Source organism: Xyrauchen texanus, chromosome 44, assembly GCF_025860055.1.
Source record: "Xyrauchen texanus isolate HMW12.3.18 chromosome 44, RBS_HiC_50CHRs, whole genome shotgun sequence".
Classification (NCBI taxonomy): domain Eukaryota; kingdom Metazoa; phylum Chordata; class Actinopteri; order Cypriniformes; family Catostomidae; genus Xyrauchen; species Xyrauchen texanus.
In genome coordinates, this window is record NC_068319.1 from 18,494,235 (window position 1) to 18,522,116 (window position 27,882).

Here is a 27,882-nt window from a genome sequence, read left to right on the forward strand (position 1 = left end):
AACCCAGAAGTCTGTATAATGTTCTGGTGCAGAAATATGTGATTTGTTAGTAGGTTGCTAGGGTAACCCCATGTGGTTGCTAGGCAGTTACCATAGTGATACTAATCAAGTGTCCTTGCCATCCTGATTGAAATAAGTCAAACCGGAAGTCTATATGTTTTTGTGATGCAGAGATATGTGATTTGTTACTCGGTTGCTAGGGTAAGCCCATCTGGTTGCTAGGCAGTTACCATAGTGATACTAATGAAGTCTCCTTTCCATCCTGATTGAAATAAGTCAACCCGGAAGTCTCTACGTTTTCTGATGCAGAGATATGTGATTTGTTACTCGGTTGCTAGGGTAACCCCATCTGGTTGCTAGGCAGTTACCATAGTGATACTAATCAAGTGTCCTTGCCATCCTGATTGAAATAAATCAACCCAGAAGTCTCTCTGATTTTCTGGTGCAGAGATATAGTTACTGCTAAGCGGTTGCTAGGGTACTCTGTTTAGTTGCTAGGGAGTGGCTTGGCAGCTGCCAATCATGAATCTCCAAAGGCTGCTTGTCAGTATGAATGATATAAACCAACTCCCATGCCTCTGTGACATTCAGAATGGAAGATATCCCTCTATGGATTTTGGTTGTTAAGGTGCTCGACAATGGTTGCTAGGGAGGGGCTAGGAAGTGTTGATTTGATGCATGATTGGCTGTTTGCTGTCCGAGTAAAGCAGAGACCACCCTTGTGTTTCTATGACACTTCTATCCGGAGATATCCCTTTGATCTGTTTCAATAGAAGTCTATGGGACTTGTTGCTAAGGTGCTCTTAATGGTTGCTAGGGCGTGGCTTGATAGCTTCACAATGATCCTGAGAGACTGATTGGTCGTCTGAGTAAAATGAGCCCACCCCTCGTCTCTATGACACTGTGATCCAGAGCTATGTTCAATACAAATCCCTATGCCTTTTCATTTCAGGGGCCGTCCTACACCATTATAAGTCAATTGGGGCATTTTTGGGCAGCTCCTGCCCCCCAGGGGTGCAGCTTTTACCCCATATTGAGGTATGCTCTTACAGAGCCTGCCAGCCTCTTCAAATGTGGCAAATCACACGTTTCTACGAAATCCTCAGCTTGGAGCTGTGACGCGTCAAAGTTTGTCTCAATGTTAAGTCTATGGGATTTTTCGGCTGCTTTTTTGCCCCTGGGGCAAGTACCGTACCCGATACGCTTATAAAAGTCATAGCACACGTGTCCTCAATAGGCCGTTCGATTTGACACCTCATTCGTGGGTGTACGCCAAGCGGTGCTGGGACGAGTTAGGTGCCGAAGTTTTGTTAAGAGATATAAAAATAAGAAAAATAAAAATAACTAGATAGGTACATTTCCTGAAGAAAATGTGAGTGGTGCTTGCCGTGGCAAAACTCGATCAAACAGCATGTTGTAACTTGAAAAGAAAAAAATTACGGTCATAAATAAATCAGCCCAGAAGTCTGTACGATTTTCTGGTGCAGAAATATGTGATTTTTTACTCGGTTGCTAGGGTAAGCCCATGTGGTTGCTATGCAGTTACCAAGGTAATACAATACATGGGTCCTTTCCATCCTGAGTGAAATAAGTCAACCCGGAAGTCTGTAGTGTTTTCTGGTGCAGAGATATGTGATTTGTTACTCGGTTGCTAGGGTAACCCCATCTGGTTGCTAGGCAGTTACCATATTGATACTAATGAAGTGTCCTTGCCATCCTGGTTGAAATAAATCAACCCGGAAGTCTGTACTCTTTTCTGGTGCCGAGATATGTGATTTGTTTCTCGGTTGCTAGGGTAACCCCATCTGGTTGCTAGGCAGTTACCATAGTGATAGTAATCAAGTGTCCTTGCGATCCTGAGTGAAATAAATCAACCCGGAAGTCTGTACTCTTTTCTGGTGCCGAGATATGTGATTTGTTTCTCGGTTGCTAGGGTAACCCCATCTGGTTGCTAGGCAGTTACCATAGTGATAGTAATCAAGTGTCCTTGCGATCCTGAGTGAAATAAATCAACCCGGAAGTCAGTACTATTTTGTGGTGCAGAGATATGTGATTTGTTACTCGGTTGCTAGGGTAACCCCATCTGGTTGCTAGGCAGTTACCATAGTGATAGTAATCAAGTGTCCTTGCCATCCTGATTGAAATAAGTCAACCCGGAAGTCTGTACGTTTTTCTGATGCAGAGATATGTGATTTGTTACTCGGTTGCTAGGGTAAGCTCATGTGGTTGCTAGGCAGTTACCATAGTGATACTAATGAAGTGTCCTTGCCATCCTGATTGAAATAAGTCAACCCGGAAGTCTCTACGTTTTTCTGATGCAGAGATATGTGATTTGTTACTCGGTTGCTAGGGTAACCCCATCTGGTTGCTAGGAAGTTAACATAGTGATACTTATCAAGTGTCCTTGCCATCCTGATTGAAATAAGTCAACCCGGAAGTCTCTATGTTTTTGTGATGCAGAGATATGTGATTTGTTACTCGGTTGCTAGGGTAAGCCCATCTGGTTGCTAGGCAGTTACCATAGTGATACTAATGAAGTGTCCTTGCCATCCTGATTGAAATAAGTGAACCCGGAAGTCTCTACGTTTTTCTGATGCAGAGATATGTGATTTGTTACTCGGTTGCTAGGGTAACCCCATCTGGTTGCTAGGCAGTTAACATAGTGATACTTATCAAGTCTCCTTGCCATCCTGATTGAAATAAATCAACCCAGAAGTCTCTCTGATTTTCTGGTGCAGAGATATAGTTACTGCTAAACGGTTGCTAGGGTACTCTGTGTAGTTGCTAGGGAGTGGCTTGGCAGCTGCCAATCATGAATCTCCAAAGGCTGCTTGTCAGTATGAATGATATAAACCAACTCCCATGCCTCTGTGACATTCAGAATGGAAGATATCCCTCTATGGATTTTGGTTGTTAAGGTGCTCGACAATGGTTGCTAGGGAGGGGCAAGGAAGTGTTGAAGTGATGCATGATTGGCTGTTTGCTGTCCCGAGTCAAACGAGACCACCCTTGTGTTTCTATGACACTTCTATCCGGAGATATCCCTTTGATCTTTTTCAATAGAAGTCTATGGGACTTGTTGCTAAGGTGCTCTTAATGGTTGCTAGGGCGTGGCTTGATAGCTTCACAATGATCCAGAGAGACTGATTGGTTGTCTGAGTAAAATGAGCCCACCCCCTCGTCTCTATGACACTGTGATCCAGAGCTATGTTCAATACAAATCCCTATGCCTTTTCATTTCATGGGCCGTCCTACACCATTATAAGTCAATTGGGGCATTTTTGGGCAGCTCCTGCCCCCAGGGGTGCAACTTTTACCCCATATTGAGGTATGCTCTTACAGAGCCTGCCAGCCTCTTCAAATGTGGCAAATCACACGTTTCTACGAAATCCTCGCTTGGAGCTGTGACGCGTCAAAGTTTGTCTCAATGTTAAGTCTATGGGATTTTTCGGCCGCTTTTTTGCCCCTGGGGCAAATACCGTACCCCGATCGCTTATAAAAGTCATAGCACATGTGTCCTCAATAGGCCGTTCGATTTGACACCTCATTCGTGGGTCTACGCCAAACGGTGCGGGACGAGTTAGGTGCCGAAGTTTTGTTAAGAGATATAAAAATAAAAATAAAAATAAAAATAAAAAGTATAATAATAAGTATGTGAGATTACAATAGTGATGCTTTGCAAGCACCACTAATAAAAAGTATAATAAGTATGTGAGATTACAATAGTGATGCTTTGCAAGCACCACTAAAAATAAAAAGTATAATAAGTATGTGAGATTACAATAGTGATGCTTTGCAAGCACCACTAATAATAAGTATGTGAGATTACAATAGTGATGCTTTGCAAGCACCACTAATAATAAGTATGTGAGATTACAATAGTGATGCTTTGCAAGCACCACTAATAAGTATGTGAGATTACAATAGTGATGCTTTGCAAGCACCACTAATAAGTATGTGAGATTACAATAGTGATGCTTTGCAAGCACCACTAATAAGTATGTGAGATTACAATAGTGATGCTTTGCAAGCACCACTAATAAGTATGTGAGATTACAATAGTGATGCTTTGCAAGCACCACTAATAAGTATGTGAGATTACAATAGTGATGCTTTGCAAGCACCACTAATAAGTATGTGAGATTACAATAGTGATGCTTTGCAAGCACCACTAATAAAAATCTCTTTCAAAATGAAAAATTACATGAATCCTTTTGAATTCTGATTGGTTGCATTCTTTGCATTTTAGGTCATTAAACTATCCATGCAAGTGCATAAAATTTGGGTCAAGATGTGTTTTTGTAGAACAACTTTAGTCAGAGTTCCAGCTGTTTTTGTTGCAGTAAAGGTTTAGTTGTGTGCCGTGTTCTGTAAAGACGGGGGTGCTTATGTTATCATCAACCGAACAGTACATTTTTTAAACCAGAGAGTGAAGATGTCAAAATGCAGGGCTGAAGCAATGACTTCCCGACCCTGTCCCAAAAGCATGCCTGCGGGATTAGATTTACAACATGTCATAAACATTGTAGTTACTTTAATGTTGTGATTTAATGCCATAATATCAATCAAATTAAAAGTAGAGAAATGTGTTCTAACTTGCATAAGCTTATTTAGGTCACTGAATCTAAGGAATAATGCTACTCAATATATACTATATGAGGCGCACACTTGTATTTTATGCTCTCTGCGGAAGTGTAGCTATACATTACAAGCATGCTATCTCTCTATTTACATGAGATTTCTATTATTTTAAGCCCCCAAATGAGGTGGAATTGTATTTTAAATCAAACAAATTGGTGAGGGGTGAGCAATCACCTATAGGGTGAGCAATCTTGAGATAAATTTTATTATCTTGAGATAAAAGTCATTGTCACTTTCACAAGTCACTACATTGTAAATATCAATGAATTAATTTATTATTATTACTTATTATTAAGAGAGAAAACAATATAAGACTTATAAGACTCAGGAAGGAACTGACACAATTGTGGTGTCCCCCACCATGCTGTTCAAGGCTTCCGTAAACGTTCAATACATGATTATTTCTAGTTAATCAATTGCTTACGCTTCCTTAGTTCTAAGTAGGTACAACTGCAGGCCGGAGACGTCACAATGGTGGCGGAATCACCAAAAGAGGGCTGGGTTGCTCCAAAAGGGGTTGCGCAAACTCTAAAAGGGGCATCACTTCCAGTCACAGTTAAGGTTTGTGAAAGTGTTAGATAAGGTGCTTGCTCTCTATATCTTTAATGGTGGTTTGGAGCTCCCACCACTTTTCAGAGCACTGCCTGCAGCTATATCCTTACCTTAGTTTATGTATTTCCATATATTCGTGAATAACGTACAAATCGTATGCTGCAGTTCTGAATGGTGTCATCTCGGCCAGCAGATATGGGGTAGCGTGGCCGAGCGGTCTAAGGCGCTGGATTTAGGCTCCAGTCTCTCTGGAGGCGTGGGTTCGAATCCCACCGCTGCCAACTTTTTTTTCTTTTTTTGCAAAACTGTCATTTTTATACATCGTTGATGTTTTTTTTTCTGTACTTCAGAATTTGTACTCTGCCTGTGACCGCTAATGTTTTCAACAAACGCATTGTTCATACTACTACGTCATCAAGAAACAAACGCCACTTGTTTTTAAAAGGCACCGCTGGAATTTGAACCCAGGATCTCCTGTTTACTAGACAGGCGCTTTAACCAACTAAGCCACGGCGCCTACAAGAACAAAGTGATAAGATTTTGTTCAATAGCCACATTCACCCATTATCATTTTAAATGTGGACAATTTGAGTGATTATCAATCTTAAAAGGAATGCGACGAGGATGGGATTCGAACCCACGCGTGCAGAGCACAATGGATTAGCAGTCCATCGCCTTAACCACTCGGCCACCTCGTCCCAAGAGCTCAGTTTCAGAAAATGTTCATATATTTAAAGGGAAATGAAAATGCAGGAAAAGTGGGTAGACTCCGGCGGGGATAGAGGGAACGAACCGAGTGCGGGGCTGGGGGGGGGGAGGGAACGAACCGAGTGCGGGGCTGGGGGGGGGGGCACCTGAGACTCGTAGTGACGGATTAATTGACAGCTGCTGTCAGACTCTATGTTATTATTATTCCTCACACGGTCGCAAGACGACTAGGGTGACCAGACGTCCCGAAAAATTCGGGACAGTCCCGAAATCCAAGCAGTTGTCCCGAATCCTGCCCTAATTGTCCCGAAAATTAGAACAAAGTCTCAAGAGCAGACTCTCGAGTAGTTATAGTGTGATAGAATATTAAAAATTGCTCATTGCCGTCCTGCAGCCAGCTCCTGTCGGCTGCTCATTGCAACCATAGACAGTAAAAGAACGTAGAGAGCTGCAGTAGGCTACGTAGACTACGTAGGCGGCAAGGCGCGAATTTCATGCTCAAAAAAGTCACAAGGAGTGATTTGATTGGATGTTGCTGATGTTAAAGCGCAGTGTTTGTTTTATTTGTTTCATGATGACACTTGAGTTCAATGTTTTTTTTTATTTGTATTTCCGTGTTTACATGACAGACAGTCATTTCATTCAGAATTCCTCAATAAATAATTTTGCCCAGATTTTTGAAATTCATTAACCCCACGACCCCACGACCCCACGGGGGGTATGTACATGAATCTGGCGTGGTGAGCTGGAACCTGCTTACATCAGCTGTCACCGCTTACGTCACGAAGTACCGCAACAGCCAATAGGAAAATTCAACTGCAGTAGCCACCGTTCAACCTGAAGAGGGCAGCACTCAGACGTTTTTACGCCATATATTGTAGAATTAAAACACTTTATACACAAATGTCAAAAACATTACTTGAACCAATGACCAGTACTAACTTAAGCTCCATGCTTACAGATCATTAACTAACAAAAGCTGGTTTAGAATTTAGTTATCTTTTAAAATGTTAACAACGACTTTTATTTACCAAGTCTAAAATCGGAGTCAGACAGGATTCATTATGGGGTTGCATTCCCATAAAAAATACGGAACATAATCACATATTCATAGAATCCAATCATCATGTTCTGAAACCTTATCTCTAAGGTAACAGGTAAGGATATACCTCACTGATACCATAATGGGAGATTTCGAAAACATTTATAAACAACGCATCCATTCTCAATCATGGTGATTCAAACTCTCTTAAAGAACAATACGAACAAGATATGTATTTTTCAACACATTTAAAAGCAAAGATTACAGAATTGCTCTGGAAGTAAAATATAGACGTTGAATTCCGTTTCTTTGAGCTCCAGCATTAACATGCTGGCGATTACTGCGATTCCATTGGTGGGTTTCGAAACCGACAGTCTTTTCAACATTCATTTGAGTATAGCTTTATTCAAGCCTAAAATAATTAAATTATTACATATGGATTAATCATTACATAAAATATTGTTTTTATAAAAATCATAAATATAAGTTTATTTAGGTAAAAAAGGAACGGTTGATATAATGGGGAGGGGCTAAGGGAAGTGATTTCTGCTCACAAACGGAAGCAGAGCGCCTTCTGTGACAACAAGTGGTCTCATTACTTCTTTGCGTACCGTAGCGTGATTGTTGTAATTTCGAACATAATGTGTTCATAGCGGAGCGTGATTGCTGTACATAAAACATTTGAGTATTATCAGGAACATAGATTATCTTAAATTTATTTTTTTTCGGCATTTTTTAAATTTATTTTTTTCGGCAAATTAATTACCGAACAACAACACAAGCATCATCCTTAACGGTAGCGTGGCCGAGCGGTCTAAGGCGCTGGATTAAGGCTCCAGTCTCTTCGGGGGCGTGGGTTCAAATCCCACCGCTGCCAAGTTTGTTTTTGATATTTTAACATAACTATTTTATTTTTTGCTATGCACACAAGCCGCGTTAAGACAAAAATCACTCTGAACGCAACATTTACAAATTCGACAGTACTTATTATGAAATTTATTATAATACTTTAATGCTGTTCAATTGATCTTTCTGTATTGTTTATCTTTTCATCTACAGGGTAAAAACAACGGGTGCACTCCACTGAGCGTACGCAGCTAGTTGCTCATTCAACCTTTCCTAGACCGCCATTTTGTTCATGTTTTAGCAATCCGTCCTTATAAATAAATGGACCACGAGGAATGTGGTAGCTACAAAAGCAATCCAAGAACCAGTGTTTCCATGTCTTCTTACATTTACAGTTGCTGGCCAACGGGTAGCCCAAATGTGTCTGATCCCGGTTATTCATACTTTGACAACAAGCAAAGCATCCTCCATCTCCTGTCTCTCATGGTCACTGCTTCCAACCTACAGCTTCCCGGATGACGAGTGACGTCAGCGAGCCATCTTTGTTCCCCTAATCCGAGCATCTACTTTTAAGTGTACACAGTGACAGAAGCGAATAGCGGTGGTGCGCCCTTATTATAAAAGGCATAATAACCAGACGCGACACACAATTAAGGCGCACATCACATACTGGTGGAAAATAATTATATATAAAATACTTCAAAAACGCAGGGATTACCACATCACTGGAATAACCTGGAGAGTGTATTATTTATCCCGGAGAGGAGAGAAACGCCTGAAGCAGCGCGCCCATCCAAATCTTGTAGACGCATACAAAGCCCGGTACAAAATGTGAGTACGATTTATTTGTCTTAAATTTCAGCGTCTAGAATTGTTAGTTTGGATTTGTATGGCGTTCTAGAACCCGTTTCTTTGCTTGATTATTAAAGAGCACGTTCTACTTTGCCAATAAATGATTGTATACAAAACTGATGAAAATGTTAATAGTCCACGTCGTTGTAAACTCAAATATGTTTGTGTATACACATAATTCTACATCTATTGCGTTATTTCACGAGACCACTGGATTCTGACGAGAGCACTTGGTCTTAGCTAATAACACAGTCTATAAATAGGCTACTAATGGCCAATGTTTTTTCATTCAGTTACCGCTATTGGATCACTACCTTTTCCGCTGTCATTATTAATTTAATTATAACATACAGAAATTCCGTCTTTATTCTGGTGTTTGTAATGGAGCGACAATTACTAGAATTACTAGAATCGACGCCTAAACACCGGATTGGACTGGATTGGCTGGAATTACTTGCACTCTTTTAGAAATAAGCGGTCTATTATAGAATTGGCTATATTTATTGCATTATATATTGGTTATGTCTCCACCCACGTCGTTGTCATGTTGCGAAATTCGGTGTCATTTAAAAACAAAACACACGATAATATGTCTCAAATAGCCCAAGGCCCACTATACTGCTTACATGGCCTGTGATAAATTGTCGCAAATGACATTTTAATTAAGAAGAAAAGTATACCACATTTGTAAGGCAACGAGCTCAAACATGCTGGAAAATCAAGGCGTTATTCCACGCGTATCGTGGGGGTTGGCAAGCGCGCGGTAAGATGCTCGCGGGCGCCTCGAAGGCAACGAAATGTGTTACATTTTAATTGATCTTATTCTATCAAAAGTTAATTCTGCATCCTTCTGCGCATTTTGACATAAACTATACTATTAATTGACGTTTGGTTAGGTTTGTAGTCAAGTGGTCGCAGAAAGGGCGCAGGTGTTTCTCTGAATGAAAAGATGGCCGAGGTGTATATCCTATTTTGTGCTCTTTTCTAGACACACTCGTTCAACTGGTTTAAATTGAGACTGAAATGTTGCACGGACTCAATATTATATTAATGTTCCGTGCCCTGTTGGCTACTCTTAAAACGGCATCAGTGGGACTGCTGTAGCTTACGATATAACATTTCGGGTTAATACTGTTGTTTTAATGTTCCAACGTGTTTCTACCTTTAGTAAAATGACGTTTTTCTCTTTATGGAACGTGTTTTAATGTAGAATGTTGTGACTCAACGATCACAGAGGCGCGCACGCGCCTAATGAAGCTCTCGTGTGGGGGTGGGGACGTTGTCCCCATCAAATATGACCCTTTCCAGTCGAGTAAAAATCCTTGTGTAAGTGTTTATATCGTGGAATGACAGCAAATAGACAAGGATCCACCCTCGCACTCGCATTGTGTCTGTATATTTGTCAGTGGGCATATGAAAAATGGCCTTGTATAACCAGGCTGGCAGCTGTCAGGGCACAATACTGTGTGTGCATTTGTTTGTTTTGCTGTCTTGTATCATTCAGTTCAGTCATAATGCATTTGTGCGTTTTAGATTAGAAATCTTGTAATTTATTTAATTATCCAATTATCTTAGTCCCCTGCACCCAGCATTTTCCTATGACTTTGATTAATTCGGTTGTTTACAGACGCTTTGCTCTTTTCAGACCCTTAAATATGTCCCTTGAACAATTGTTTATGCTTCTAAATATAAAGAGAGATAAAGAAATAAATAGATCTTAATGTTTACTAATACATAATCCCTGATTTTTAAATTGAATTGTTTATCTTAAAGTTAATCCGAATTATGTATCATGTTAACCCTTAAATGCATGTGAATTTCACTAAACATTCTTACATATTTGGGTCTTTATAGATCCGGCACCTGGTAAATCCATAATAAATAAATCTACAAAATGCCCAGATAGTCAGATTTTCCAAAAAATTTCAGGACGATTAGAAAATAATTGAATAAAATATATTTTGATGGGTTTTTTTTGTTGTCAAAAATTAGGACAAATCTAGAACAGGATTCATTACTTTCACACTGAAATATCATAATACGCAACTGGCTATCAAACACATATTGAGCTACACATAACACATACACTACACATAAGCTACACACATGTGTATTTTCTTGAGTCTAAATAGATGCACAATTTACATCATTTCAGTAGGTCACCCAAATGACAATAGTCATATCATACTGTTCATGTGTTTTACTTGCTGTAGTTTACTTCCACATTGTTTCTTCTTCAAATAATAATGTTGAATGTAAATAGCATGTATAATATGTATGTTTACATTCAAATGGGACACTGATAATTCACCAATGTTGCACAGAAAATCATGTGATAGTAAACTTATATAGAAATAAAATAATTGATGACACCTATTCATTTTTGGTACTTAAGCCATTCTGAAAAATTTGCTTACACTATTTATAAGTGAAAAAAATGAGGAAAACTGAAGAGGTGTGGGCACAACTAAAAAAGAAACGGATGAGGTACAAGGGGTGGAAAGAGGTCCCGGGTCACTAGGCCTATTGTATGTATTTAAGGATTAATGGATTTTAGACATTAAGTTATTCGGATAATAATCTGAGTTGCCTGAATGTTACAGTTATGTTCTTACCAGCACTATTACACTAATGAGAAAGTGAGGAGTTTGGATGGTAAGCAAGAATATAAATATAGTCAGTTCTATTCACAACTCATTCACCTCCTTTTTATATTTAAGAAAAAATAAATTCTGTATGTGATCTCACTGCAAGAGAAACCCCCTGCTACTAAGGATTAGATTCAGGGAGCTTTCAGAGGTGACCTTTATACAGAGTTTTGTCTTCCTCTGGTGGCTAAAAGTGGCCTTAGCAAGATACTTTTAGCCACAGTAGGAAAACTGTAGGATCAATTCCATGCCACATATATTTGCAAAAATATAAAGTATTGCAAAATAAAATAAAGTTTTGCAAAAGAAAAAAAGTATTGAGCAAACAAAAAAAAAAAAAATGTAAAACAAAAATGAAGTATCACAAACGTAAAATAAAGAATTGCAAAATATAAATAAAATATAGCAAAACCCAATATATAATTAATTGCAAAAATCAATGACTGTTGTAAAAGAAACTAAATAACTTTTATCAGGGCGTGTGTAAAAGGGCGTGTGGTAAGTTGTGCATGGATGCCGTGGAGAATAGCGTGAAGCCTCCACATCAGCCACATGATAAGATGCACGGATTGATGGTCTCAGACACGGAGGCAACTGAGATTCGTCCTTCACCACGAGTCACTACGCCACCACAAGTACTTATAGCGCATTGGGAATTGGGCATTCCAAATTGGGGAGAAAAATTGAGAAAAATGGTAATCGTATTGTGCAAATGGTATAATTTGCACAATATGATTTATGTCTTATGTCATCCCATATACAGTATGTGCTATACAGATATAAATTCATAAATACATCATATTAACCTCAGCCATCCTGCCATTTACACACTTTTAAGTCAAGAGTTCTGTGGAGGAGATGGTGGGTTTTCGGTCACCCGTTTAGTCATGCTGTCATGCAACTTTTGCCCATGTGTAGTGTTTTCACAAGAAGGATCTTTTCACAAAGATTTATCATAAATTGGTTGTGATGTGTAATAAACAGTAGGTAGATATTAGGCACTGTAAGTTGCTTTGGATAAAAGCGTCTGCCAAATGCATAAATGTAAATATAACATGAAATCAGACAACCCAAACAATACCAACACTGACTGATATACAAAAACAAAAATACCTGTATGGTCCAGAATTTAGACTTTTAACAGGTGTTTTATGAGGATGAAATGAAGTAGACTGTTTCAAATACACATCTTCAATTTGCAGCTGAACAGCTCTGATAACAATAGCCTAATAGCCACAGTGATCTTGCTTCTTTTCATAAATCGACATGATAATGGTATTTGAAAATATTTACATTTTGAAACATTACCTAATTAAATGTATACTTACGGGGATGTGCGGGGATACTTAAAATGTCGGAAATTCATTCATTGGGTTTTTTCCAGCTATTTTCTACACATTGGTAATAGCTGCTGCTAAGACACTTGGAAAGAGCGCTCGGTGACTGCACGATCTTCTGCGTGCACGCTACTGTGCCTTGGTGTGTCCAGTATATTATGCATTTGCGCATTTTTAAGAGATAAATATACTTGTGCTCGATCCTCGGTTAGAAGACTTTGTTCGCTCCTTGTAAATTTGTGCTCTCTCGCTTGTTGTTTGCTTGCACTAATATTATAAATGCAACACTGGCCCGATCGGGCAAGTGACAGCTTTAGCAACTGGCCCGAATCTCTCACATAGGGCAGTCCTTATTGTCGAGCCCTGTATGGATTATAGGGTTAAGGCCATAACAAGCCTCTTCTATTTCTCATTTTAAGTCTACCTAATCTATATCATTGTACCACTGAATTCAAAAGGAATATTATTTACCATAGCAATATTTCAGTACTGATGAGTGACTGTATGTTTGACTTGCAGGTCTGCCCCAGCTCCTGCCGGTGGTCCTGCCCCAGAGGGAGGTAACCAGCCTCCCAACCTTACCAGCAACCGTCGCTTACAGCAGACACAGGCTCAGGTGGACGAGGTGAGCAAACCCCAACCTTTTTGAAAAATCTTCATCATCTTCACCTTCTTTCAAAGAAATGTGCATCAGAAGAAGTTTCAATTGTCAGACGAGACATACATGTATCCTATGACATGGTTTACTAACTAAAAGTCACCTCTGTCATTTCCCAGGTGGTGGACATTATGCGTGTGAACGTAGACAAGGTTCTGGAGAGGGACCAGAAGCTGTCAGAACTGGATGATCGGGCTGATGCCCTGCAGGCTGGAGCCTCACAGTTCGAGACCAGTGCCGCCAAGCTTAAGAATAAATACTGGTGGAAGAATGCCAAGGTAAAACACACACAAAGTGTCTCAAGTACATATAAAGACAGAACAATTATAACATATCAAAGTGAAGTGACCAGTAGACAACAAAACTCAAATCACTGTCCTGTTTTGAAATAGAAGTCCTTAATCGCTTGAATGAATTCTGTATAAAAACAGGGCTATCGTTATGTAAGAGCAGGCCATTATTTGGTATCTGTATCTATTTGTATCTATGCTGGCAAAAAACATCATAATAGCAGTGTATTGGCACCAATACCATTAAAACTAATGCATTTGACAGATGCTATTATCCAAAGAAACTTATAAAGGAACCTTTTAAATTTATAAGGGCATATGTTTTCTAATGTGTAAAGAAAAAAATAAATCTGAGGCTACGTCCACATTAATCCTGATACATTTAAAAATAGCGTTTTCATTTTCGAAATGCTCTCCATCCACACTGCCATTTTCAAGTTTTTTTTCCCAAAAGTTTCTTATTCACACTAAAACGTATAAAACTCTTAAATCCCCTTACTGTGCATTCCAAAAATTGTCGCTCTTTTTCCGAGTAAACTTTCCCGTTGCCTTTGATGAAATGCAATGTGAAGGCTGTACAAATAAACATTTAACTTTAACAACGCTATCAAAGTTGATACCAGGCTCAAAAACACTGCTACAACATGGGCCGCCATCTTGATTGTTCTGGGTTGAATGGATCACATGACTTTGTCACATGACAATAAATATGTCATCTTTTTTTTTAGATATCTCCATTTTCCAAATACTGTCTCGGTGTGGATGGAAGGCCAAAACGTAGAGAAAAAGAATTAGTCAAACAAAAACGAATTAATTTGGGCGTGACCTGAATAATAAAATCTTATATTTTATGCATAATATGTATGCCTCACATTTTTAATTGATGACTCCGTTTTCGATCCAGCTCTATATATACAGCTCTGGAAAAAATTAAGAGATACATTTATATTGAAATAATGTGTATTTAGAGGTTTGTGTTTCTTTACATATGAAAGAGTACTCCCAATTAGTTCCACACAATAATGTAAAGATATTCTAAACTTATTATGCAAAAAAACAACACTGGTATTGGCTTGGGATTGGTATCGGCTGATACTGAGATATCTGCTATCGGATCGGAAGAGTAAAAGTCGTATCGGTGCATCCCTAGTTTTCAGTGGGGTTCAGGTCTGGAGATTGGGCTGGCCATGACAGGGTCTTGATCCGGTGGTCCTCCATCCACACCTTGATTGACCTGGCTTTGTTGTATGGAGCATTGTCCTGCTGGAACAAACCATCCTCAGAGTTGGGGAACATTGTCAGTGCAGAAGAAAGGAAGTTTTCTCCCAGGATAACCTTGTACGTGGCTTGATTTGTGCGTCCTTCACAAAAACAAATCTGCCTGATTCTAGCCTTGCTGAAGCACCCCTAGATCATCACTGATCCTCCACCTGGTTGTCTTACGGTTAGACGGAGACCAGTGTCTCACACCCACTGTGAAGGAAAACAAACCGATAAACTGATAATTTTGCTGTGGTCTCTTAATTTTTTTCCAGAGCTGTATATTTAAAAATAAACCCATTGCTTATATCACATTACTTGTAATGACATTTAAAGAAACAGTACCTCATAATGACAATTTATTAAAAATCAAATGCATAAATGTTTGGTTTTAACAGTTGTGCTTACTATTTACCTCACTTTCCCTCTCTTTGCCTCATTCTTTTAGATGATGATTATCTTGGGGGTGATATGCGCGATTGTCCTCATTATTATCATTGGTAAGCAAAGAAAACCTCCTTTTAAAGAGATAATTTACAAAAAAAAAATTATTCTGTCATCATTTACTCACAGCCATGTTGTTCCAAATCCACATGAGACATTTTTTTAAGTTAGGGGAGAATGTGGGGCCTGGGTAGCTCAGCGAGTATTGACGCTGACTACCACCCCTGGAGTTGCGAATTTGAATCCAGGGTGTGCTGAGTGACTCCAGCCAGGTCTGCTAAGCAACCAAATTGGTCTGGTTGCTAGGGAGGTTAGAGTCACATGGGGTATCCTCCTCGTGTTTGCGATTAGTGGTTCTCGCTCACAATGAGGTATGTGGTAAGTTGTGCGTGGATTGCGGATGGTAGCATGAGCCTCCACCTGCTGTCAGTCTCCGTGGTGTCATGCACAGTGAGCCACATGATAAGATGCGTGGATTGACTCTCTCAGAAGCAGGGTTAACTGAGACTTGTCCTCGACCACCCAAACTGAGGTGAGTAACCGCACTACCATGAGGACCTACTAAGGTCCTCATGGAGTTGGGCATTCCAAATTGGGAGAAAAAGGGGATAAAAAAACATTATAAAATGTTAGGGCAGAATGTTATCCTCAGACACCATTCACTTTCATAAGAGGTCAATCAATGAGGAAATTATGACAGAATATGCATTTTTGTGTGAACATGCCTTTTAAGACTGATGACATCCATTCAGTGGCTTGCAGGGACTATTTTATCAATATTGAGCTGCTAATTCCATTGAAATCGTAAATAATATTTTAGTGCTTTTCAAGTGTTGACAATAAATATTGTTTGCTTCTTTTAACAGTGTACTTCAGCACCTAAATTGCGATGTTCCTACCCCAGTCTGAGCTCATGAACGTCGAGTCCAAGGCACAGAGAAATCCCTTTCAAAAAAGATGAGAAAAATGACTTCTCACAACAACCTGTTTTTTGCCCTAGAAGAGTCTAAATATGCCCCTTCCCCGAGTCCCTTTGCCCCCTGCCTCCACTGCCTCATAGCTGGGCCCCTGTCACTCCTCGTTTGTTCTGTCCGTGACTGTGTGGCCATGTCTCCTCTGTAAATACCTTCGGCTTTTCTGAAATACTGTTCATACTCTAAACTCCTGATTACTTGTGACAACAACAACCAAAAAAAGATCACAACACATGCAACTACTTAGAATATGATAAGATTATACAGTGTATATATATATATATATATATATATATATATATATATATATATATATATATATTTAAAATGTTCTTTGTAGAGTTTTATTCTGATATGATGGTTTTTGTAGTTTGTATGTGAGTGTGAAGTTTTTTTATTTTGCTTCAGGTTGAAACTACTGCCTCTTAATCTGGGTGTTTGTAACTTGCACGCTGTATTTCACTCTTTCGATGTCTTTCTCAGTCTTGCTCACTGAGTATCTGTGTATATTTGCACACTGATAGACTCCCTAAACTGCGGTACTAAATCAAACGTTTTTCCACCTTTTTCCCCCTATCACATTCACTCTATCTCTGACCAACTCCATTCCCCCTCAACCCCTTTCTTTCTTTCTTTTTCTCTCTTTCCAACAGTACTTACTCTATTAGTGTACTTACTCTATTAGTGTACTGCCACAACAGATTTGGACCAATGACCATCATTTGATGTCTTTAGTGTCTTATCTCTTAAACATTCCTTAAAAGCAGTGTAGAATTATGCTGTCTATAAAAAAACAGTGTAAAGTAAGCATATTTATCTTAGAATTACAAGTAAGTCTTAAAAAGTACTAGGCATAACATTTACTGTTGCACAAAAATCACTTGAATTTGTAAACAGTTCATTGCGCTGTATGTTAAGTGAATGCTGATGTTTAAAAGTGCTCAGTGCTAGTCTAACCCAAATTTCACTATAATTCTGCTGGTAAAGATTTTCAAGGCCAGATAATCTCCATAGAGAGGGGAAATATCATGCACAAAAAGCTTGTTTTCTATGGCGGTTTTTAACTGGTTAGACTGCAAGTGCGACTGGGAGAGAACCATGCGCTGTTACTTTCTCACACCATATCAGCCTCTGTTAAAAGTACTGCCAAACCAATACATTACCCACAAATAAGTTCATCCGTCTAAAAGCACACTGGTTTATCCTACTACTTTATAACGTGAGCTAGTTAGAACAGCTCTGGTTCTCTCTCTTATATCTAGATACTGCCTTTTGAGTTTTTATTTATTCTTTCTATATAGATTATATTTGTATTTTATAGTTTTATGTGAAAATTAGGCAGAAAAGGGATCAGATCTTTCAGGGCTTGATTGCATGCAACAAGCACCTTTGTGTCCCTCGCTATTGTCCATTTCTCTGTGTGCCTGTTTGTAGAGTTCAGCTGTAGTTTACACACTGCCAAGCACCTGAGTGGACTTTTTCTTTTCTTTTTTTTTTTCATTCCCTTCCTGGATTGCTCTAAAACTTATATAAGCCATCATCACTATCCGACCAATCTGTTGACAAAAAGAGAGCCAGGCATGAAATGTGCATCTGCACGTGATCACACCCCCTCAGATTTTCTGTAACTTTGCATCCAGCTCCCCTTCGCTGTTATCACAGTAGAGTTTGCGTGTGTGGACTTAATTTAGGAGCTCTGGTTAGTTGTGGAGTTTTCCTGATTTATCCTGACATATTAGGCTGCTTAGCTGTTCCCATGGTAACCTGCAGGGTTGGATCAGATTAGCTGATTAATTGTGACAGGAGGCGGGGCCAAGGTTTAAGGGGGCGGGGCTAGAGTAAAAATTCCACTGGTGTGTATTCTGTATGAAAAAGCTTTAGTGAACAACTATGATTCAGATTTCTTCATAATGATAATCAGCTTGCTTTTTTAATTCTTTCATTTGTTTATCCATCAGCGTTTTTCTTCTTTAAGAGGAGATAAGTAGCCTTAGTACATTTCATTTGTTTCCATCCGAGCACTCTCATTCGCTCCTTTGTCCCACTCATGTTATGCTACTTTAAATGGAAATTGACCAAAGACATATTATATCTTGCTTATACTGCCAACTGCCATCAAAAACAAGTTAAGGGACAAAACATTTCCCCTTGTTCTTTGACAGATCTCTGGTTTTTCAAAAGCTCACATCCAGCAAAATAATGGAAAAGAAGTCACATATTTTTCTGGTCTACATCTATTTTACTTGAATATTTAGTATGAGTTAACAAGTGGTGATGATTGCTAACAGGAAAAGAAATTTAGAATCATAATCCGACTGTTGAATCCCCTGTTGAATTCGAACCAACAATGATAGCACAACTCCTCCTTTAGGTATTTATAATGCTGAGTATGAAACATAACATTTCTTTGTAACTGTTTAAAGAAAAAAATACAAAAAAAATAAAATAAATCTGTATTGTTTCATATTGTAGTGTGGGGTTCACCTAGGGAAAGGGGGTCCTGTTCTTTTCTGGACATTTTTCATTTAAGAAACAAAAACAATCAGTATGCTGACAATATCAAAATAGAGAAACTTTCAGGCAAAACTATGTATACATATATATATTAGGCAAATACAAAGATTATTCTCCCAGGGGTTGTCAATATTTTTAAGGGATGGAACTTATTCAAAAGCATGCATTGGGGTAGGACTCAAACATGATAAATTAATCAAAGCATTTAAGAATAATTCACAAATTTAAAGAATTGGGGATTAATAAAAACAATGTATATTCTTTTCTTTGTGTTTGTGTGTGTGTGTGTGTGTGTGTGTGTGTGTGTGTGTGTGTGTGTGTGTGTGTGTGTGTGTGTGTGTGTGTGTGTGTGTGTGTGTGTGATGACATTTTCTCCTTGTCTTGGCACTTATGTTTTGTCCACAAATGTGTGGTTGGAGTGCAATGCCAGCATGTTAAAGATGTTGTGTCTTCTTTATTGGAGGGAACCAATGAAGACACAGGACTTTACCAGACTGGCTCAAAAGCCACAGTGATTTCTCCATGACACACGTCATACAGTTGTTTACTTTATTTTGAGCAGGAATTAGTTACGGCTTCAGAGTGGTGCTCTGAGGCACAGCTTCATTGTGCTTAGTCAAGAGATTTTAGTTAAAGATAAGAATGGTGACCTAAGATATCAAAGTAATACTGGAAACTGAACCCTGCCTTATTAAAGGTTAGCAGGGTTTTTTTTTCAGAAAGCTTGTACAGAGTGTGACTGAAATACGAACTTGGTTATATGGAAAACTATGGCGTTGTGATTCACTGGTTTGTTGAAGTGTTTGGGACTGAATAGAGAATGCATACAAGCATTGCAGTGCAGGTCTACTAGAAATGCATTGAACCCAAAGCCAAGTTGCTGTACTGATACAACAATTTGTATTTAATTTGTTTATTTATTGGATTTATGGAGGTTTTTTTGGAGGAGGAAAGGTTTTAGATGAGTATTACCCCTGGTTGTCTGGCCTCTTTGGAGGGACTAGGCTTGAGGATCACGGGCAATGCGATCTTCACAATCTGATTTTATGTTTCCTTTATTTATTGTGTCATAAGTGTATTATTGCATATTAAACAGAATGATGTACATTGTAACAGGGAACCATTAGGTGACCGGACATACATAAAATCAATTGTAGAGTAAATCTGTCAATGTCTATTATATGGATGAACATCTTGGGTATATATATATATATATATATATATATATATATATATATATATATATATATATATATATATATATATATATGCAAAAAAAGGACAGTTATGATGACTAGTGTTTATTGTTCGAAGTTAGAGATTAAAATGTGTGTGTGTTTGAAAACAATGACAACATAAAAAATAAATATATTATAAAAACGGGTCTGTGTTTTTTATATATATATATATCAATGCAATTAATTGTCTCTTTGTATGTGTTTATGTATTTAAAGGGATAGTTCACCCAAAAATGAAAATTATGTTTTCATTAACACACCCTGTTGTTCAAAACCCGAGTAATGTTTTTCACATTTCACTTTTGAACCACTATATACCTCATACCTTACCATGTCTCTGCACTACAATGTCCATCTGCACTAGTCTACATATCTACTTCATTCGCAACTGCACTATACCGGCATTTATTCTTTATAATATATTACCATTTGCACTTCTGGTAGGATTCTAACAGCATTTCATTGGCTTTGTACTTGTACAGTGCACAATGACAATAAAGTTTAATATAATCTAAATGACGACAGAATTTTCATTTTTGGGTGAACTATCACTTTAAGATGTGAAACTCTTGTTTAAATGTTCTGTAAGTGATATTTTTATAAAACGACAAGCAGAAAATCTCCCTATTACCTAAAATATATTATTGAATTAGTTGCCATGATATATCACACCTGTCACAGTGACAACATCTCTGTAAACAGAAAATATTCATAATTGGCCACGGTCAGTTTGACGATTGTCAGATTGAGAAGGCTAATTTGCTACTGTTGCTTTTTGCTATGTGAAAAAAGCAATTTTAATGATACTACATTGATGGAAGAACATCAATACTGCCAAACGATCACTAAAAGTGAAACACCTCTTGATTCTGAGAGGATGTTTACATTGCTTCTTATTTGCGGTCCCTTAAGTCTATAGTTGGGGGGGCTTTGTTCTTCGAGGATGCATTAAATTGATTAATTGAAAATATTTGACAAATTTTTAAAAGGCATTTATAATGTTAGAATTGACTATTTCTTTTAAAATAAATTCAAACTTTCTGTTCATCCAAGAATCCTCTACTTGCAGTAGTATACTGTTTGGATATACTGTTAAAGTTAAATTAAATGTGCTAGTTTAGGACCTGTGAGGATTCTGTTTCTCAAATTAGAGACTTTGATGTATACTTGTCTTCTTGTTGTTGTGTATCTATAAGTTGTCCACTTCCCTCTCTGTCCCGCTTAGATTAAGTTTGTTATATTCTTTCAAAACAGAGGTTCATGGAATATCTCTAAAAAGTACAACTGATTGATGAATTGAGGAGAAATGTGTTTCTTTTTGGTTATTTCTAAAACTGAAAATTGACTTGCAAGTGTAAAGTAACCTATTTAAAAAAAATGCAAGTGTACTCAAAACCTCTGAAAAAAGACACATAATGAAACTCCAAAAGTGGGCGGGGTAACTACAGGAGGAGGTACAACCCCAAATATGTATACCATGATCAATGGACACATGTAAATACTTCATTTTGTTTGGTACATTGTCAGCATGCATATGTGTCCCACACCCACATGTTAGTGCCAAGTAGGCCTAACTTGCTGACACAAGGAGCAACGCATTCGACTTCGGTAGACTGTTGATATCGAAATACCATCATCACACTTGTAGTAAAAACATTCAGTCAGTGAACCGAATAATTAATACATTGCAAATATCAGAAATATCCACAGTCGCTAACGTTAATGAATGAATATGATACAACAGGTGTATTGTTTTATTCACAGACTAAAGGCTGTTCACAGAGTTACAGATGTTAGGAACAGATGAGGCTTACTTGTCACTTGTCTCTGATGAACATAAACATAATATGAGAAACTATTACACGCTTATTAATATAAGCAAATTCTAGTGTTTGAAACAATTAGAGTACAAAGTATATCTAAGGGACTGCAATCTTCCAAAAAGCGCGTTTGGAATCTGCTCCCGGATCCCAGTGCCTGCAGGATATAGGCTAACCTCTGTCAGTAACACAGAGATGCGACTTATACTGTGTGTTGTTGTTTTTTCTCTCAACAACGCGATTTTGATAGTTAGTTGCGACTTTATTTCCGGAAAATACGGTAAATAAATAAATTACATATATATTTAAGCAATATCACAGGAGCAAGAATGTGATATGGCCCTACATCAGCACTGCTGTGATACGGCCGCATGTTGTGAAAATTGCCTATGCTGTGCCTTAGACGTCAAATCACAGATACTACATTTTCAAAGAAGTAAAACAAAACAAAATTTTTTAGTTGTAATTACATTAATATACTCATAACCCAAACCCTAAACCTAACCTTTAACTTCTTTAAAAATGAAGCATTTATGAAGGAGTTGCCATCATCAACATGCATAAAAAGGTTGACTTTCAGGCAGTGCCTCATAGTGAGCCACTTTCCCTCACGTTATAAATGTTAATAATACTTATTAAACATAATCTGTGAAAATGTGGACACCTGTGAAGCGATTATTAAGGAGTTGCCAACATTAGAAACCTGTAAAGGTTTTCCTGAAAAGTGTTTTTGCAGTAGACTTTAGGTATCTGGGACCAGGTAAGACCCTTCTTTTTACATGAACATGACAAGGGACTAGACAACACAAGTGAGACAAGACATTGTAGTAATTAATAAAATCACAAAACAGACTGTGGCAAAATGACATTTTCCCATCTTTTAATCTCACATTACTAGTCTATGTTTGCTCAATTGTAACATAAATCATGAATTAGGGCATTTTATATCCCATATATATATATATATATATATATATATATATATATATATATATATATATATAGGCCTATATATATATATATATATATATATATATATATATATATATAATTGAAAACTATCATAGTACTGTGCTGATTTAGGGGCATATAGCAGTTCAATGAACAAGTACATTTAAAACAATTAGGAAAAACCGAGTACAGTCGCATTTGTGCATGGAAATACTTTCTTACGTGACAGGTCAGAATCTGCCATTGCTGGTTCAAAACAAATGATGCGTGCAAGCCTTCATTAGTAATTCAAAAATGTCACTTCAGAAATAGTATCATGGCATGTGTTGTTTCTAACAAGTCATTGGATAAACAAGGATAGATGGATGGATGTGTGTGTGTGTTTGTGTGAGAGAGAGAGAGAGAGAGAGAGAGAGAGAGAGAGAGAGAGAGAGAGAGAGAGAGAGTAGCCCTATTTTGCAGTAGCTGGTGCGCAAGAGTCATTCACTATAGAAACAGCGATGTCCTCTGCCATTTTAAACAGTATGTATCCAATGTGGAAACTGGAAACACCGATAAAAGGTAAGCACCTTGAGTTCTGTAATAAATCAGTTGTGTCTCTCAGGTGTGATGAGCCTTAATCCTGAAGATGGCTGTTTAAAGCTGTTTAAAGCCATTTCCTAGCTTTGGTAATGCATTTGTAATACCAGCGATCATGGAGACAATGACTAACGGATTCACTTTATGTCACCAACTGGCTCACATTACACACCAAAATTATCTTTTACCACCACCTGCTGGCTAACATATGTAATTTCAAAAATAAGGACTAACTCCTAACAGATCTGCACTGCTCTTACACTTTACGCCCCTTTCACACATTCTCCGTGTGCAGTGCGTATGCGGTACAGGAGCAGCACGCGCTAAATTGCTTTCACATATGCTGCGTTTGCAGTGCGCTACTGATCCGCAGTTTCTGTGTGCCACAAAATCAAAAATGTGTAAGGAATTTTGATTTTAAACCCAAACGTTAACTTTGAGATTGTTTAAGGTATTGAAACAGTATGAAAATTCATTTTAATCATTGTGATTCTTTGTTTTATATGTCGTTCGAGTTGTTGACAGAAGAAAAGCTATCGCGCTATATCTGTTGCTAATCTGTTGCTTTTTAGGGTAAAAAAATCATATATGATGGCATTTTGCAACTTTTGGGACTATAATCATACTTTTTTGTTTTTCTTGATCCTGTAATTTAGAAACTGTAGAACACATTAACTGTAATTATGCGTATATGATGAAATTATTACAGTTTCTTGACAATCTATGTATATTTTAATGTGAACAATGCGCTGCCACTTTAATTCAGTTCGGTGCAGCACAGCAAAAATAGACTCGGTCCGTAAACCATCGCTGCACTGCTGTATACGCACCGCAACTGGAACGGATTGACGGACTGCATCCGCGTGCAGTGTAAAAGCTCTAACCTGTTAACATAGGTACGTAAAAAAATACACACCGCATATGCACTGCAAACGGAGTATGTTTGAAACGGGCGTTAGTTTATAACAGCATGAACACAAACGGAGTGATACACACAGTGAAGTGTCCAAGTGCTGATGGTGTCAGACCATCAGTGCTCATGGAATATCTCTCGTCCAATCAGATTCGAGGACTAGAACTAACTGTGGTATATATATATACACACACACACATACACACACACACACACACACACACACTGGAGGCCAAAAGTTTGGAATAATGTACAGATTTTGCTCTTATGGAAAGAAATTGGTACTTTTATTCACCAAAGTGGCATTCAACTGATCACAATGTATAGTCAGGACATTAATAATGTGAAAAATTACAATTACAATTAAAAAAAAAAAACAACTTAAACAACTTCAAAAAGTTCTCATCAGTACACCCGGATCCTTAACTGTTCTAAGAAGACAATATGTAAAAAAAATTATCGGGCTCTGGCGACATTAAAAGACACTTACGTGCTCAAGCTGATGCCACTGAGCAGCAGGCCGCAAGCCAAGAAGCCGATTTGTCCGGAGAAGTGAGGGAAATTTGGCGAAAATTGTTGAAGATGTATAGTATCCTCTGTGGGCGTGGCTTGGGAGGCACTTAAGGTGGTTCTTAGGGGTCGGATCATGCCTCATACACCAAAAAAATCCAAAGCACGATAACTCGTAGAGTTGGAAGGGAATATTAAAAGTGCAGACGCAGAGCTGAAGTGCCGAATGTCATCTAATGGCCACAGAAAATTGACGCTATTGAAATACAGATATAATACTATTTTGTTGCGGTAGGTGGAGTTTTGGATATTCAGGGCAAGACAGTCATTCTTTGAGTCAGGTGGTAAAGCAGGGAAGCTTTAGGCTAGATATATAAAGCAGAGTCTTTTTCTGCCATTCCCTCACTGAAATCTGCAGGTGGTAAAATATTTACCTTCGGTCATTGATATTAATAATGCTTTTAAAGAATTCTATCTTGATCTCTATAGTTCCACATCTTCATCTACTGATGAAGATATTAGAAACTTTGTGGAACCATTAAAACTCCCTTAACTGACGGCTGAGCAAAACAATTATCTTGATTCTGAGATAACCTTGCAGGAGCTTGGCAAGGTAATCTCAAGGTAAGCCCTTGACTACAGGCAAGGCTCTGGAGCCAGATGGCTTTGCTGCTGAATTTCATACTTCACCACTAGAGAGCACATGTCTTTCACATTACTGATTCCTATACACCTTTCCCTTTAAGACTATGTGCTTTATACATCGCACAAGCTGGTCTACTGTGAGCATATAATCTTTAACGCTGTGTCCGTTCGTGAAGAAAAGAACACACACCTATACACACATACACTTTTCACCACTATACATTATAAACCCAATTGCTCACAGTTGTGACCTGTATCCATGTACCCAGCTTATCATTACATTTTTGTGGATGTAACTGTCCGAGCCCTTGCTCTCTTACCGGAGTCACCCGTTTTCAAGAACTATCTGAACATACCAGGCACCACCTCTACATATAGATCAGGTGGGGTTTATTATGGGCCACAGCTTTTCTGATAACATTAGGCATTTCATCAATATCATGTGGTCAGTGGCGAATGATCAGACTTGGTCACTGCCATCTCACTTGATGCTGAAAAGGCGCTTTATATGGTAGAATGGGATTATCTTTTTAAGATTTTAGAAATATATGGGTTTGGAAATACTTTTATTGGATGAATTAAGTTACTTTATAGACACCCGGTAGCAGCGGTACAAACAATTGGATTAATTTCAGATTATTTGACTCTGGATGGGGCACCCGGCATAGCCCTCTTTCCCCATTATTGCTCTGTCTTGCCCTGGAACCATTAGCAGCCGTGATAAGAAAAGAAGATGATTTTCCAGGGGTGGTGGTGGGAGGTATGGCGCATAAGCTTCTGCTTTACGCAGATTATATTTTATTATTCGTCTCCGACCCCGCTAGATCTATGCCTGGCCTCCACTGAATTATTAATTATTTTTCTAAGTTCTAAGTCAATTGGTCTAAATCCAAAGCTTTGGCTCTGACAGCGTACTGCCCAGTAACAGATTTTCAGCCGGGCACCTTCCAGTGGCCAAAACAGGGCATTAAATATTTGGGCATTTTAATCCCAACAAATTTGTGTGATTTAGTTAGAGTTAATTTTGACCCCTTTATTAAAAGGTTTTGGAGCGATGTGAGCTTCATTACTTTGATCTATTATTGGGAAGGTTAAAGATATTAAAATGAATTGTTTTCTAAAATTCAATTACCTGCTACAATCTCTCCCTGTAGATGTCCCCCTCTCTTATTTCAAGCAATTTGATAGCCTAGCGAAGTCCTTCAATTGGAATGTTAAGCATCCCAGATTACATTTCAATATTTCAAAATTTACATATGCGATTGACAAAGGTGGGCTAGGCCTACCCAAAATTTTGTTTTATTATTATGTCTTAGACATTTGGCTCATTGGTCGCTTCCACCTGAGAGACCCTCCCTGGTTTTGTATTGAACTGGAAGTTCTTGGCCCTATTTCGCCATTGCAAATCCTTTCTATCAAACTAATCGGAGAAGTTAATTCACACCCCATTATCTCAAATTTGCACTCAGTATGGACAAAAGTGTCCAGTGTGTTTAATTCAGACATTTATTTAAATGTTGCCTCGAGCATATGGCTGAACCCAAAATTATGTAGTAATAAATCTCCTTTCTTTTTTAGGCGATGGGGCGGTCATCAGTACAGGGATATACTGATGTAACACATAAAAAATTGGATCCTGACCAGTGCTATAATAGGCAGACAGATAGTTTTAAGGGGATGGAATTTGGCCGGACTGCCCTCATTTCGAGAGTGGTGCGCAGAGATGGGGAGGGTGGCAGCTTTTGAGGAGCTGTCATGTCGAAGGCTGGGGATCTGGGATTCGTTTGATGGGAAATGGGGCAGTTATTTGGCATTGTTGTTGGACTCTCGGGGAGGGGCTATGTAGAGAGAAGCATAGTTTTAAATGTGTAGGTTATTATATATGGTATGTGGTGGTGGTGTAGTGGTCTAAACCACATAACTGGTAAACTGGTAATCAGAAGGTTGCAGGTTTGATCCCTACAGCCGTCACCATTGTGTCCTTGAGCAAGGCACTTAACTCCAGGTTGCTCCGGGGGGATTGTCCCTGTAATAAAGGCTCTGTAAGTCGCTTTGGATAAAAGTGTCTGCCAAATGCATAAATGTAAATATATATATATATTTTTTGTGTATACATATATGTGACCACAGGGATGTTCGTTGACGGTCAGGGTGAGGTTGGTGTTTGGGGAGGGGTAATAGTGGGTGTTAAATGTTGATTTAGTGTATATATGTTTTGTTTTTCTTTGCTATCTGTACAAATCAATAAAATAATTTAATCTTAAAAAAATCCTCCACGTGCAGCAATGACAGCTTTGCAGATCTTTGGCAATCTAGCTGTCAGTTTGTCCAGATACTCAGGTGACATTTCACACCACGCTTCCTGTAGCACTTGCCATAGATGTGAATGTCTTGTGTTGGGCACTTCTTACGCACCTTACAGTCAGGCTGATCCCACAAAAGCTCAATGGGGATATATGA

The 27,882-nt window shown here is 38.4% G+C and overlaps 1 protein-coding gene and 5 non-coding genes across 6 annotated transcripts; 3 read left to right on the forward strand and 3 right to left on the reverse strand.

The window, feature by feature from the left end:
* The first annotated feature begins 5,392 nt into the window (after positions 1 to 5,392).
* Positions 5,393 to 5,474, forward strand: trnal-uag (transfer RNA leucine (anticodon UAG)). The gene has a single exon. It is a non-coding gene; the product is annotated as a tRNA-Leu (tRNA).
* A 162-nt stretch (positions 5,475 to 5,636) lies between these two features.
* trnat-agu (transfer RNA threonine (anticodon AGU)) lies at positions 5,637 to 5,710 on the reverse strand. The gene has a single exon. It is a non-coding gene; the product is annotated as a tRNA-Thr (tRNA).
* A 99-nt stretch (positions 5,711 to 5,809) lies between these two features.
* Positions 5,810 to 5,891, reverse strand: trnas-gcu (transfer RNA serine (anticodon GCU)). Its single transcript has one exon. It is a non-coding gene; the product is annotated as a tRNA-Ser (tRNA).
* Positions 5,892 to 6,948: 1,057 nt separating this feature from the next.
* Positions 6,949 to 7,081, reverse strand: LOC127637144 (U8 small nucleolar RNA). The gene has a single exon (XR_007969676.1). It is a non-coding gene; the product is annotated as a U8 small nucleolar RNA (small nucleolar RNA).
* Positions 7,082 to 7,555: 474 nt separating this feature from the next.
* On the forward strand, positions 7,556 to 20,016 carry vamp2 (vesicle-associated membrane protein 2). The gene is made up of 5 exons (XM_052117992.1): positions 7,556 to 8,620; positions 13,146 to 13,251; positions 13,404 to 13,562; positions 15,283 to 15,334; positions 16,145 to 20,016. Coding segments are annotated over exons 1-5 (336 nt in total). The 5' UTR covers positions 7,556 to 8,618; the 3' UTR covers positions 16,162 to 20,016.
* trnal-aag (transfer RNA leucine (anticodon AAG)) lies at positions 7,739 to 7,820 on the forward strand. The gene has a single exon. It is a non-coding gene; the product is annotated as a tRNA-Leu (tRNA).
* Positions 20,017 to 27,882: the final 7,866 nt, after the last annotated feature.